This window comes from Rhopilema esculentum, chromosome 3 (genome assembly GCF_057945365.1).
Source record: "Rhopilema esculentum isolate cy_ngs chromosome 3, ASM5794536v1, whole genome shotgun sequence".
Lineage (NCBI taxonomy): Eukaryota > Metazoa > Cnidaria > Scyphozoa > Rhizostomeae > Rhizostomatidae > Rhopilema > Rhopilema esculentum.
Genome location: NC_142817.1, coordinates 3,375,877 through 3,388,742, shown reverse-complemented (window position 1 = coordinate 3,388,742; position 12,866 = coordinate 3,375,877). Strand labels below are relative to the sequence as shown.

The following is a 12,866-nucleotide window of genomic DNA, read 5'->3' as shown; positions in this document are numbered from 1 at the left end:
CATAGCTGGTGCTCTATCTGTGGCAACTGATGTCAACTTAAAGGCAATCTGTCACGACGTTGATTGGTTATAAGAACAAAGATATTTTTATTGTTTCCAGTCCCCCTTTAATTTATCGCATTGTAAAAAAAATGGCGGAGCGCTGGAATCGTATTTAGGCTATTGTTCCAGCTATTGTTCTCGTTAACCAATCCACAACGAGACAGATTGCCTTTAACCATGTCAAGTTTGATATCATCCATCATGGACCGAACCCCCTCATAAATATCTGCACCTGTTGTCTTCCCCTTCAATGTTCGCACACCAAGCAGGTCTTCATGAAATGTCTCATTCCAATGATATCTAATACAATAGATGAAAAATAGAATAAATTCGGTATCATAAAAATGTCTCTTGCATGGTAACAAACTACACTCATTTTTTTATAAGAAACTGGCTATAAGAAACGAGTACTGGACAGTCAGAAAAAATTAAGAAACTTCAGTGCTCGAAGCAAAAAATTAAGAAACTATTAAATCGTGATAAAACAGAGAACAACGAAATTTTGTAAAATCCAAGAACCAGATTGCCCTGTTGGCCTAGAACTTAAGACAGAAGTGATAAAGATATACTTCCCACATCTAAATACAGCATCGGAACGGAAGCGAAACTCTTGACGTGATAAAAAATGTCACGAACATTTCATTAAATCATTCATGACATCATAATTAGGAAACTCTTAAGAAACAATGAGCATTGAAATTTCCAGAACATTAAGAAACTGGAGTACTCAACATCGACCTTTGTTTCTTATAAAAAAAATGAGTGTATTGCAATAAAAGTTTGAATATTATTTTATAATGTAAACTTTTACGAAATATTTGCAAAACACATAATTTATTTTATCTATACATGGCCAGGTAAAGTATACCTTGTGAAGCTGATAGGTTTTATAGTTATGACTCACATGTCAGCACCTTTATGTAAAAAACATTAAAATATAATGTCCTTTGGGACAGTTTTGTAAAAATGAAAGTGAAACACCAACGAGTGTATACACAGAAAGACACAACAAACAAAATAATGAGAGGAAACAAACTTGCCTTATAGATATTAACAGCTGGGCATCTTCTTTTTTATCTGCCTCTGATTCTCCGTCAAAAAAGATGGTTCCTCGTCAAGGTGGTTCCTCGCGTTGCAGATCTTTGGAGTCTCGACAATTCATTTTTTCTAACGTCCGGAAATTTTTCATTGAAATGGCTATGTACTAGGGTGTGATGTCGCTGTATGTTCCATTTCTTAAAAACTGGGACAGTTGCTAGGCAAATTAAACATTTTGGCAGCTTTGAGGATGGACATTCATAAAAAGCAAATTCTTGAGTCCAAGCGTCATTAAATTTCCTATTTTCGCGGTCAACTTTTCTTTTCTTGCTTTCCGACATGTTGTGTGGCATCAAATGGTATCTGTGGCTGGATGATGACTTCAACACTACATGTTTCAATTTCATACCTGGCATCAAATCGCTGAAGCCGCCCTGTTTGGCAGTCGGCGCCAATGTGTTTGGTATCAATTCATCATAGACCACACTTAACCTTATCATACTTTTATAACTATAAACAAGATACGTGCTTCAAAAACAAATTTAGTTGAATCCTTTTTAAAGAACAATTTTAAAAGTACAGTGGAACCTCCATATAACGGACACCAGTGGGACCAATGTTATTGTCCGTTGTAGAAAGGTGTCCGCTGTATGGAGGTGTCATCTTTTTATAACTTTTGTTTTGGGACTCAAATGTCTGTCTGTTGTTTGGAGGTGTCCGTTGTTTGGAGGTGTCCGTTGTATAGAGGTGTCTGCTGATGGAGGTTCCACTGTATACAAGCCAGGATTTAGCCCAGAATGTATAAACAAAATGAGAACAAAATGATGCTGGTAGAGGAGCACCTTCTGGCCCTTCTTTGATATCAGCGCCCTGTCGTCACTCCTATCAGTATCAGTTTGATTAAAGTCTGCTACATCTTCTAACTGTTCGCCTGGCATGTGACAGCCGGAGATGTACGTTCAAACCCTATTTCGATTATATAAACAATGATACCATCAAACGTGGGCTCTATTAACAGCAGTTTCGCCTGAAAATTGGCAAGAGTTCAAAAACCGCCAGCTTCAGATCAAATTTTACGGCTTCTTAAAAAAAGTAAAGAGGTAAATTTTGTGGCGGGCCGGAGTTTAAGAATGGCTGCCCTGGTTACTAGTAACATTTGCGGAGACACTTAGTCAAAGAGCGTTTTTAGTGACTAGTGTCCATCTGAAACCCTATTATTAACGTAATCAAACGCTTATTCATAGCATCCAATTGTTTTATGTGTATATGCCCTGCTTTGTACTAAGTCAGTAAATTCATAAAGACGCAATGATCACACAACAAGATCATCTCTTACTGGCTCCGTGTTTCTACACGTTGAATCAGATCTAAAAATGACCCCCAGAAGAAGAAAAACATAAGAACCAACATAATATCAAGAAAGTTCCATTTACGTTGATAAAGAAGCTATGAACCTCACAAAGAATTGAAAGGGTTTAGCAAGAAATCTAATTACCAACCTTTTCCACTGCCTTGATAAAGTATACTCTAGCATACATCAATGGCAGCAAGTGTGTTCTTGGTTCCTAATAAAACAGTTGAAGTCATGAATTATTAATGCAGTAAGATACAGAATGAAATATTAATGTTTCAGTAGAAGAATTCAAGTATGTTAACAAATTTCTTGCATCCACTTACAACGGACAGCTTTATCGACAAACAAAACAGATCTTATTTTCAGTTCTCAAAAGATCTTTGTTGACATATCAAATATGCTGCAATCACTGCCAAGGTTTTGAAAAACTTCCGTCAGTTTTCTAGGTCAAATCCTCCCCTCACCTATCATTGGAATAGGTTGAAGGCTTTTATATGTATATTTTCTCGTAAAATCTTCACAAAACATACACAAATACATAGCAACCCTGTGGCAATTTACGATCAACATATAAAACTAAATTAACTACAATTAGAAGATGCACAATGAACGGAAAAGAATAAAATGAAACTACTTCTAGAAAGAGGAGAGAGGAAATATGTTGTTTGTATCACCAATGTGGTCGAAAAGTTTATAGGTTGAAGGTGAAGTGAATAGAACCATTGGGTGTTATCATCTAAACCATGTTTTTATCCATTGTCCTGGTTTGATTGTTAGTATAACGACTCTCTAGATTACAGCTGTCAAGACAGCTAGATTACACCCCAAGGCAAAACATTTAGACAAAAAGCTTGGCAACATGCATGTATTTTCCAACATCTAATTTTTCTGCTATCAATATGGTTTTCTTTAATATCCACTGATACAAAACTGCTTTCAGTAACTCTTTCAAATTGCCGATTCATTGAATTTTGTCTACAATTCGTTTTTTTAGAAGCAGCTTTTGAAGAAGAAAAGAAAGAAAAGTTCCTTGTAATCATACACGTTTTCTCAATACATCAAAATATATTGCTAAAATGAATACCCGAGGAATCTTTGCCGTCAATAGAATTTTTACATGAAAAATGGTTTTGAAAACAGCTTCAAAAATCAAATACCACTTGATGTATACCGCTAAGATAAGATAAGATTTGCCAAATTCTATTATAAGTTTGCAATTGTTGACGAGCCTCTCCACTAGCTAAAGAATTGACAGATCTAAGCTATCAAGTTCTTTGCTTTTTCAGCGAATCAAGGATGGAAAGAAAATCGTTATATACATATAATTGAGGTTAATGTTCATAGATATACAATAATCTAATGGAAGGAATCTTGATCATCATACAAAACCAACTCACCAATAGCACTTTCGTCTGGTGATAATATGAGCTGAGATCACGCGATAGATTTGACAAAAAACCACATATCTGCCAAAAATTGAAAATGAGATAAAAAATATTTGGGAAGTGTCTTTATGGCAAAAGTCAACTCATGAGCCAAACGGTTTGGTTTCAGAACACCAAAACCCATTTATGTGTTTGGCTTCTACAAAAAATGCGGCGTTCTTTTAGCCGGGGCAAAATTATGGAATGGCTAAGATGCAAATTGAAAAGACATTTACAGAAACACAAAAACACTTTAAATCTTGTCTTGAAAACTCCAGAAAATGGACGAAATCTATTTGATTGTTCTACCACTCAAACTGCTCTAAGCTTGTTATTTTTACATTGTAGAATAATTTATAGTTTATTTCTCTTTTATATAGGGCTATTTTAAAAAACAAATTCTGTACTTGATGGTAAACTTTACCCAGTTTAAATTCTTTAAAAGGAATTGAATCAACGAAATAAATGAGAACTGTTGCAGAATAACGTTGTTTGGAGAGAACGAACAAAATCAAGAGCGAGAATTGAATGCTTCAATGGGAAGTCCACGTGTAGAACATAAATAAACCAATGATGGTCATGAGTTAACTGTTACCTCCGCGAAAAAGCGACAAAATTTGTGAAGTGCTTAGGTTCTCCTAAACAGATGTTTCCTGTTAAGCAATTCCAAATACAAAAAATAGTTCTCAAACTACCATGTTCTCTCTTTCAATCCCTCATTCCTCTAAATAATTCATGCATAATTATGCAATTTTTGCTATAACTTAGAATCTATTTTCAAACAAACCAAAAAAACCAACAGGCACTTTCATGAAACATGAATAAGTAACAAACCAAACATTGAAAAGCGTAACACAAAAGTTATTTTCCCAGGACAGAGAACAAAGGAGGGAGCATGGCACAGAGCATCCCCCATTTCCAGATAAGTTTATGTGCAAGGAAATTTCAGCCAAGCTATCAGGAATTATCTATAGTGGACTCGAATGTAAGATGCTGATGACACCCGTTTATTGTTGAAGAGCTCCTGTTACAAATTTTATTAGTCATCTATACCGGAATCTAAAAATTGCAGTCTTTAGAATCATACCTTGTTTGTTGAAGGACGAATTTGGAAAGTTGATACTTCTGATAACGATCTCTTTAGCTCATCCACAAGAATTGGATAAAACATAACATACTTTACAAAAATTCTCCACTCTTGCTGAAAAAATTAAAGATTGTTGATATCATAAGATTCGAATCATTTGAAAAGTGTATAATTTTCAGATTAAACAAACCGATTTTGTTGGTCAAACAAACCGAAACCGATTTTGATAATCAAATTTGGAATTCAGAATATTATGTATTCATAAATCATTAATTCGGAATAACCTTAAATGATCCAATTATTCATAACCATAGTCATCAAAGTAGGTATCCGTAATCAGTAGTCATTTTTTAAATTGTTAATAATCATTTATTATTGACAAAACAAAGAAATAACCAAAAAAGCCCATCATAGTTTATTTGAAAGTCTCTAATACAAAATCAATTTACTCGTAAAAAACCTTCGTTTCAAATATCCTTACTAATTCATGTCTGGATATTTTCAATATTTTGCTGGCCTACGCAATGTACAAAAGAACCAAGAAACCAAGTAACTGAAAATCCAAGACCACTTTGGGCATGGCAATGAAATTATTGATATTTTAAGATATCTATGGGCAAAATCAAAGTTAAGTTTCTTCATCAAATATAAACCATATATAGCAGTACCATATCAATATTTCTTTACCAAGAATTGCACTACTATATATATTTATTGCATAAATAGTAGTTCAATACTTCAAAGAACCTTTAAAAAATGCAGTTATAACATCGTTGTCATATCATTTTGTCATTTTAATGCAGCGTTTAAATTTATTGAGCAAAATTAGAAGACAGGTATCTTTCTTGAATGTCAATCTTGATGCCACCAACCATTTTCTCGAGATCCATTATTTCTTCACTTACTTCAAAACCTGATGCCCTAAGCAACGAATGAAGAAGAATTTCAACAACAGTTACCTCTTCGCGGAGAAGTGCAAAGTCGACGTCATCTATGCTTGGTAGCGCAGGAAATGTGCCTTGGGAAATCGAAATTATGTGATAAAGGATGGTTGATGTGATAGATTGAAAGAAGATATTTTTATGAAAGGTGAAAGGGGGGCGAAACAAAGAGGATAGAGGGCAATTAGGCAAGACGGCAAAAGAGCGGAGGGAAGAAGGCAGGGGCAAGACAAGGCAGAGCTGTCACGTGCTATTACCTCAAGAGATGTTTCCAGCTTCTATTTGCCGACAATGTTTATGGTAATTGGCGGTTTTAGGGGATCTAGGGGGCCACGGCCCCAGGCCTCATGCTAATGGGAAACAGAAGGGGGCCAAGCATCTAAAAAAAATGAAAATTGTAAGGAGCAAGGGCCTCGCAGATGTGTTCAACTCCGGGCCCCGCAGTCCCTAAAACCACTTTTGTGGATGGTCGATTCTCTACTTGTCGATAAGCTTAAGGTACAAACTTTCAAAAGAATAATTAACAAATGAAAACAGAATCCAGCGACTAAGATGCTTAAAATTCGAAAAAGTAAAAACCGTATCAATTATCTGAAAGCAGCTTGAAAGAAATCCATCAGCTGGATAGCATTCAAAAATGATTACTTGAAATCCTTTGACTGAAAAGATTACTTGAAAACTACATGAACTATCAAAGTCAGGTGACTCACTTATTTTAGTAGTGTGAATAATAAATCTACATAATAAAACCTAAAACCCTCACGCTGAAATTGCTGATTGTTTGAAAGACATCTAATCTAGATTTAGATTCACAAAAACAAGAGGTCTTTAGTTAAGGATCATACGGACCCGTGGTTCATGCAATGCTAATCGGTACTTTTGGATTGCAGATCTAATTTTTGGATTACAGATCTAATTCAATAGGAACTTGTTCTACTATGAATCCAGATATATAGGCCGCTCTTACCAAAAAATGTTAGCGGCCGCTGATTGGAAAAGCAAGATCCAATCAAAAGCCAGCTCTCCACTTGGGTTTATTCGATCCACTCTAAGATTAATCTAAGATTTTTTTACATTTTCTCCCAATCGAAAATGTTATACAATAGAGTTCTAAAGTGATGACGTCATAAAAATCTTATTTTAGAATTTTTTAATTTGGATCCCATAACCTGAAAGAGCATCATGAAATACCTCTAAATTTGCAAAATCAGGCAAGTGTATTACGAAATGGCAGAGATATGGCCACATGTTTATTGATTCTCTCTCCATCAAACCTCTGTATTTTGGTCTCTGTTCATAACTTTATGAACAGAGCCAAAATAACAGTGATTCGTTAGCAATCTTCAAATCTTTCAATGGCCATATCTCAACCGATTTTAGACATATTTGGCCAATTTTGCGTATTTGAAAGTTTTTCATGGTGATCTTTTACGCTATGTGGTTAAAATTCAAAAATTCTAAAAAAGGTTTTTGATGACGTCACACTTTAGAACTCTATAAAGAGTGTGGGACGAGACGGATTATGAAAAGTGGCAAGAAATATATAATCTTGAATCAGTTGTGTAGTTAGATATATTGCAAATTATGATACAATTTCTTAGGGGGACAGACAGATTGAAAAACAGACATATATTTTCTGCAGAACATTTGCATTTCTCGTGGACAAACTCTCTGAAGGCATTATTGCATCAAAGAATAATTATTGAATGAAGGAAAAAATTGTCGTTCATTTAAAAAGAAGCACTGATACCTCTTCTTACTTCTTCCTCAAATCTGGATAGCAGAGTTGCCAATCTCGAGTAATTGTACAGAACAAATATGCTTTGTCTGGAAGAGGCCGTCTCACCGTCAAAATCATTGACATTTAACAAAACCTGTTTAAAAAACAAATGATTTTAGAAAATGCTAGAAAATCAAATCAAATAAGAAAATTTTAACTAAGTGAATGGTAAAAAAGACAGGAATCGAAAAGGTTGTTTGATCAAACGCAAATTGTTCTTGCAGGTCTGGTCAATTTCTTCAAAGCCGGGCTTATGTAAATGGAGGAATGATTAAAAGAGGACAGAACTTTTATGAAAAAGGTCAATGCAAACAAAGTGACAACAAAAAAACCACGCCTTGTTTTATTGCTTTTTTGGAAGGATATATTGAAAATTTTGACTCATAGGCACTGCCGAGAAAGGATGGACATCTTTTCTGGCTATGGATAAATGGGACAAACGTGAAAATTGAAGGACCCTTATCCAATAAACGAAAGAGCAACCACAAGGACATTTTGTCTCAAAGGTTTTTTTGTATCTTACATCGAATTCCAAGCAACCCTTGTTAAAATATATCACATTCAAGTGCCAAATCACGTTCCTTTTCCATTTAGTGTTAAAAGCCAAGTACAACCGAGAGATGGATAATTCTTGGAAGATCTAATCTTTCAACAATCTTTTAAAAACATCAATAATTTATACAAATATAGATTAAGAATTTTCGAGCGAATCCTACTGATCAAATATGCAGTAAATTGAGAATTAAATTGCGGACAATTTATCTTCATCTAAGTTAGCATCATATTCCACCGGTTGAAAATATTTTGCTAATAATAATCACAAATGTATAAAAAGTTTAAACGGTATAATGTGGAATATTAATAATAATGTGGAAGTTCCGTGCCATCTTCAAAATTGTAAAAAAATTGAATTGTAATATTGTAATTTTTTTAATTCATCTAGCAGTTTTGGAATCGATCTACATTCAAACGAAAAAGCCGCCATTGTGTTTACAGGAGGAGTTCGTTTTCTCCCTTGGACTCCAGTGGTAATTTTTATATAGACACGCAGCATTGATTGGACAACTATGCCGGTCATGTGCTTGCGTTTTTCTTATTTTTCCAACTTCGATCCACAACTGGGTATATATTTACCATCGTGTTCTTTCGGACCCTTATTCTAACGTTTCATACTCTGAGGAGTGTCAAACAAAAAAAATCTTTAGTAGTATGTTGCGAAATGTTTTTTTTCAAAGCCAGTTTCAATTATTGTAATTGTATAACAAACTTCTTATTATAAAAAAATTAACCCCCTGCCTCTCATCTATTGGTGCTGAGTAAATGGATGTTTCCGATTTAACCTAACAGGTAACAAAGAACAAGGGAATACAGACCTTGCTTTGGAGTGGAGAGGAAAGGAGATCGAACCGTATGCAAGCTGCTGTAACATCCGATATGACGCTTTCCCACATTCCTCCTATTAAAAAATCGGGGAATTACTACCTCTGCTATCACAGAAAATTCTATACGACACAGAGTATAAAAAAACACTAGTAGCCAGGAGCTTACATGAAGAATAATCAATAATTACTGATTAGTTTTCCTAAAATTAAGCAAAAAATGATGTGAGCCGGGAGAGATTCAAGGGGAAGGGGACAAGCTGAAAGCTGGGGTAAAAATAGCTAAAACGAAGGATGTTTACCAGGAATTTCGGGGCCCCTCGAGCTCCTCTTTTGATGAGGGATGCTTATTTATCGAGCTAAGGTGTGCCCTAAACTGCAATGCAAGCATAATACAAAATGTTGATAGTAAAGTACACTCTGACACAAATGCTAAGTATCATCATAATCAGTTTGGTTATCATTAATTTTTTCAGAGAAGCCTCACACGAAAAACAGTTTGGTGTCATATGTGATATGGTTCCGATTGTTCCTGCCACATTGAATTTCTATTTGAAGGCTTCTCTCCCAATCACTATGCATATATCCAATGATAAATATGATGGTATTCCAAAATCAATATGATTGACACTGAACTTCACGTTTATACACCAATTCAACTTACGGCCTCGTTTTGGAAATTTCTCCAAAATTAATTACATTCATCTTTTTATTATAAAAAAAACAAAGGTCGATGTTGAGTATACTAGTTTCTTAATGTTCTGGAAATTTCAATACTCACTGTTTCTTAAAATTTTCTTAATTATGATGTCATGAATGATGTTATGAAATGTTCGTGCCTTTTTTTCATGTCACGAGATTCGCTTCCGTTTTGACGCTGTATTTAGACGTGGGAAGTATGTTTTTATCCCTTGTGTCTTAATTTCTAGGCCATCAGGGCAATCTTGTTCTTGGATTTTACAAAATTTCGTTGTTCTCGATTTTCTCATGATTTAATAGTTTCTTAATTTTTTTGCTTCGAGTACTGAAGTTTCTTAATTTTTTCTGACTATCCAGTACTCGTTTCTTATAGCCAGATTTTTATAAAAAATATGAGTGTATACGAATTTTAGGCTGGGTACAATTTTTGATATTGTTTGCGTTTGTATTTTAGATTTTGCGGAGAAATGAAGTGTGAAAATTTGTAAGGGATTTGACCGCAAAAAGTCATTCCGGGTGGCACTTTACCCCCCCAGTCGCCAATTACAGTCAAATCCCTTATAAATTTTTTATCTATATATCGTCATAAAATCAATATCGTGAGCAATACCAGGATGACAACTTCCGAAAAGACTAGACCATTCCTCTCAATCCGAACCTGAGGTCAAAAATTTTGTAAGAATTTTTCAAAATGAGGCCGTAGGTCGAATTTGTTCATTCATTTATAATCTATTAATCCATCAAAATTTTAAATACAATCATCTTAGTTTTGTATTTATATTCACACTAAGCTATGGTTTTGTTCTGCTGCTAATGACCTAGGCTCAACAGGCACTGTCTCTTTATAGATACACAGCCATAAAAAGCAAGCCTCTTCTTGCATCCACTGTGACATATGAGAGCAGAGTTAATAAATATAACTGCTTACCGGTCTGTAATAAAGTACGCGATGTCATAAAGACAAAGCTGTACACGCTATATGGTGTATAGAACAGGACGGTCATAAGTTGGTGATTTGAGTTTCACGCTAAATGCGATCAGCAGGCAACTGCTGGTGCAGAGTTAAATGGTTGTTTGTCTTTAATTTGAAGAAGAACTGAACAATAATTTTGATAGTTATCAATAACTAGCACATCAAAATATTACAAACTATCTTGAAGAAATATTACCTTCAACTTCAGGACCATATCTGCTAATATAGGAGTTTCTAATTTCCTTTGACTTTAACCTAAAATTAGATCAATCAAAGACTCATACATTGATTTTGTGAACATTTAAAGTCTTTTGGCCGGATTCAGCTTGCATAGTGCCTCGTACTCGAAATGTTACTGAAGTCCTTAGATTAAATTGAAGATAAGCAAATATGGAAACAAAAACACGTAAAAGACAGCCACAGAATAAATTTGAATATCAATTTAACTGGTTTTTCAGGAAAGAAGTTATTTTATAAACACCCAAGATAAAAGGGATTTTCATCTGATAAAATGAAAGGAAACGAAACCTTTGAAGGATAAAATTGGAGGTTTTTAATGACCGGTAAGAAAATCTAGGATATTATCATGTCAATATCGTGGCGGCAAGGTTGCAACTCCTCAAGACATGAACAAGATTAGGCATCAAGTCCAAACACGGAATGAATGGCAATGGTAGAGAATGTTCCATCAAGGAACGTTAGTACATAATAATTTTGCCACAATTCTTCAGCACTTTCCCAAAGTCATTTTTATCTTTTCCCAAAGCATTTAAAGATTGTGGCAAATATTCGAAGACATAAAAGTAATTAGATCGATTAATGAAAGCATGCCCTCCGTGAACTGCGAAGGGATGTCCATCTTGGACGTTGCACTTTGAAATAAAGTTTTAACTTTACCTTACATAATCCTTGAAACTGAGAACTTCTGGTTCAATTGCGAGGTTCTCTTCTACCTTTTTGTGAAGGTTAACTGAGCATGGCCCACAACTGCATAATGTCTGCAAAAAATTTTTTTACAAAAAATGATAAAAATACTAAGGGCTCAATGATATCTCTTGAGCATCTTAGATTGAGTATTAAGTCCTAACTATGAAGAACATCCTCAGAAATAATCATTTAATTTGTAAAAAATCACGGAGAAATGCAGAATCAATATTCCGATAAACCATCATTGCTAAAAATTTCCATAAATAGTAAAAGAGGACTCAGCACTTTGTCGAGCTAAGTCTAATTCAGGGCCAAAATGAGAAAAAGAAGACGTTAGCATGATTGAAAGTAGACTGGTAATTTTCAGAAGTTGCAGAAATAAAGTGAGTTTTGTTTAAAAAAGATCGCCTAGTTCTCATTTATTTAGTAAAGTTAAACTGGTTTCAAGATGCTTATGACAAAATGAAGAATTTTACTGAATTTAAGGTAAGGCTAGAAACGATAATTTTCCGAGACATTCTGAGAAAATAGAAACATAAGGAAATTTTGATGGAGAGAGTTCTACCAATAGCCTTGACTTAACAAAGAGATACCCGTTATAAATTTCCAAAATTCGTCAGATTTCAAATCCTTGTAGGAAATTTTCGAAAAATAGAACAAAACAACATTCTACTTCTTTTAGCTTGGAGGAATGTCTCGGGAGCAGTGGCTAAACAATTATAATATGCATACGCCATTTTGATCGACTTTGTAGAATCAAAGATTTTGATAGGCCTATATACTACTATTTTGAACGCAAGAAGAATAAACACCAAATTCACCATTTTATCTATATTTTGACTGTTTCTTGACAGCATATTCACAGAAATGCAAGAAATCTGTGATTCATAAGCTTGGCTTGAATTTGTTACTGTAAACAACCATACCTGTAATGAAACATCGACTCTTGAACATATTTAGCAGTCAATTTTATAATTAGATAAGCAATCTTAAAACCTATAGGTAATGTTAACATATACTTAATTAAAATCAAAATAAATAGGTTTTACACTAAAATTTTATTTTACAAGACAGGGAATGAATTGGCAAAAGTTATGGAACCTAACTTCAACATAAAATTAAAGCAATGAATAATTTACCATTTCCAGATCATATAAGAAACAAAATCAGGCTGCAAAGCAAAAGCAATTTTTTTGTCTGACACCTTTTCAGACTTCGAATA

The 12,866-nt window shown here is 34.4% G+C and overlaps 1 protein-coding gene across 3 annotated transcripts in view; it reads right to left on the bottom strand.

Moving 5' to 3' along the window:
• The window catches only part of LOC148960498 (uncharacterized), a 35,467-nt gene that overhangs the window by 17,165 nt on the left and 5,436 nt on the right, over positions 1–12,866 (bottom strand). For all 3 annotated transcript variants that reach the window (XM_089113324.1, XM_089113328.1, XM_089113320.1), the window contains exons 6-14: positions 12,466–12,570; positions 11,615–11,715; positions 10,914–10,972; positions 9,040–9,122; positions 7,637–7,760; positions 5,905–5,963; positions 4,946–5,059; positions 3,832–3,900; positions 2,580–2,645 (exon numbers count right to left, since the gene is read on the bottom strand). In XM_089113324.1, the coding sequence (XP_088969450.1) occupies positions 2,580–2,645; positions 3,832–3,900; positions 4,946–5,059; positions 5,905–5,963; positions 7,637–7,760; positions 9,040–9,122; positions 10,914–10,972; positions 11,615–11,715; positions 12,466–12,570 (780 nt within the window). The remainder of the gene's footprint in view (positions 1–2,579; positions 2,646–3,831; positions 3,901–4,945; positions 5,060–5,904; positions 5,964–7,636; positions 7,761–9,039; positions 9,123–10,913; positions 10,973–11,614; positions 11,716–12,465; positions 12,571–12,866) is intronic.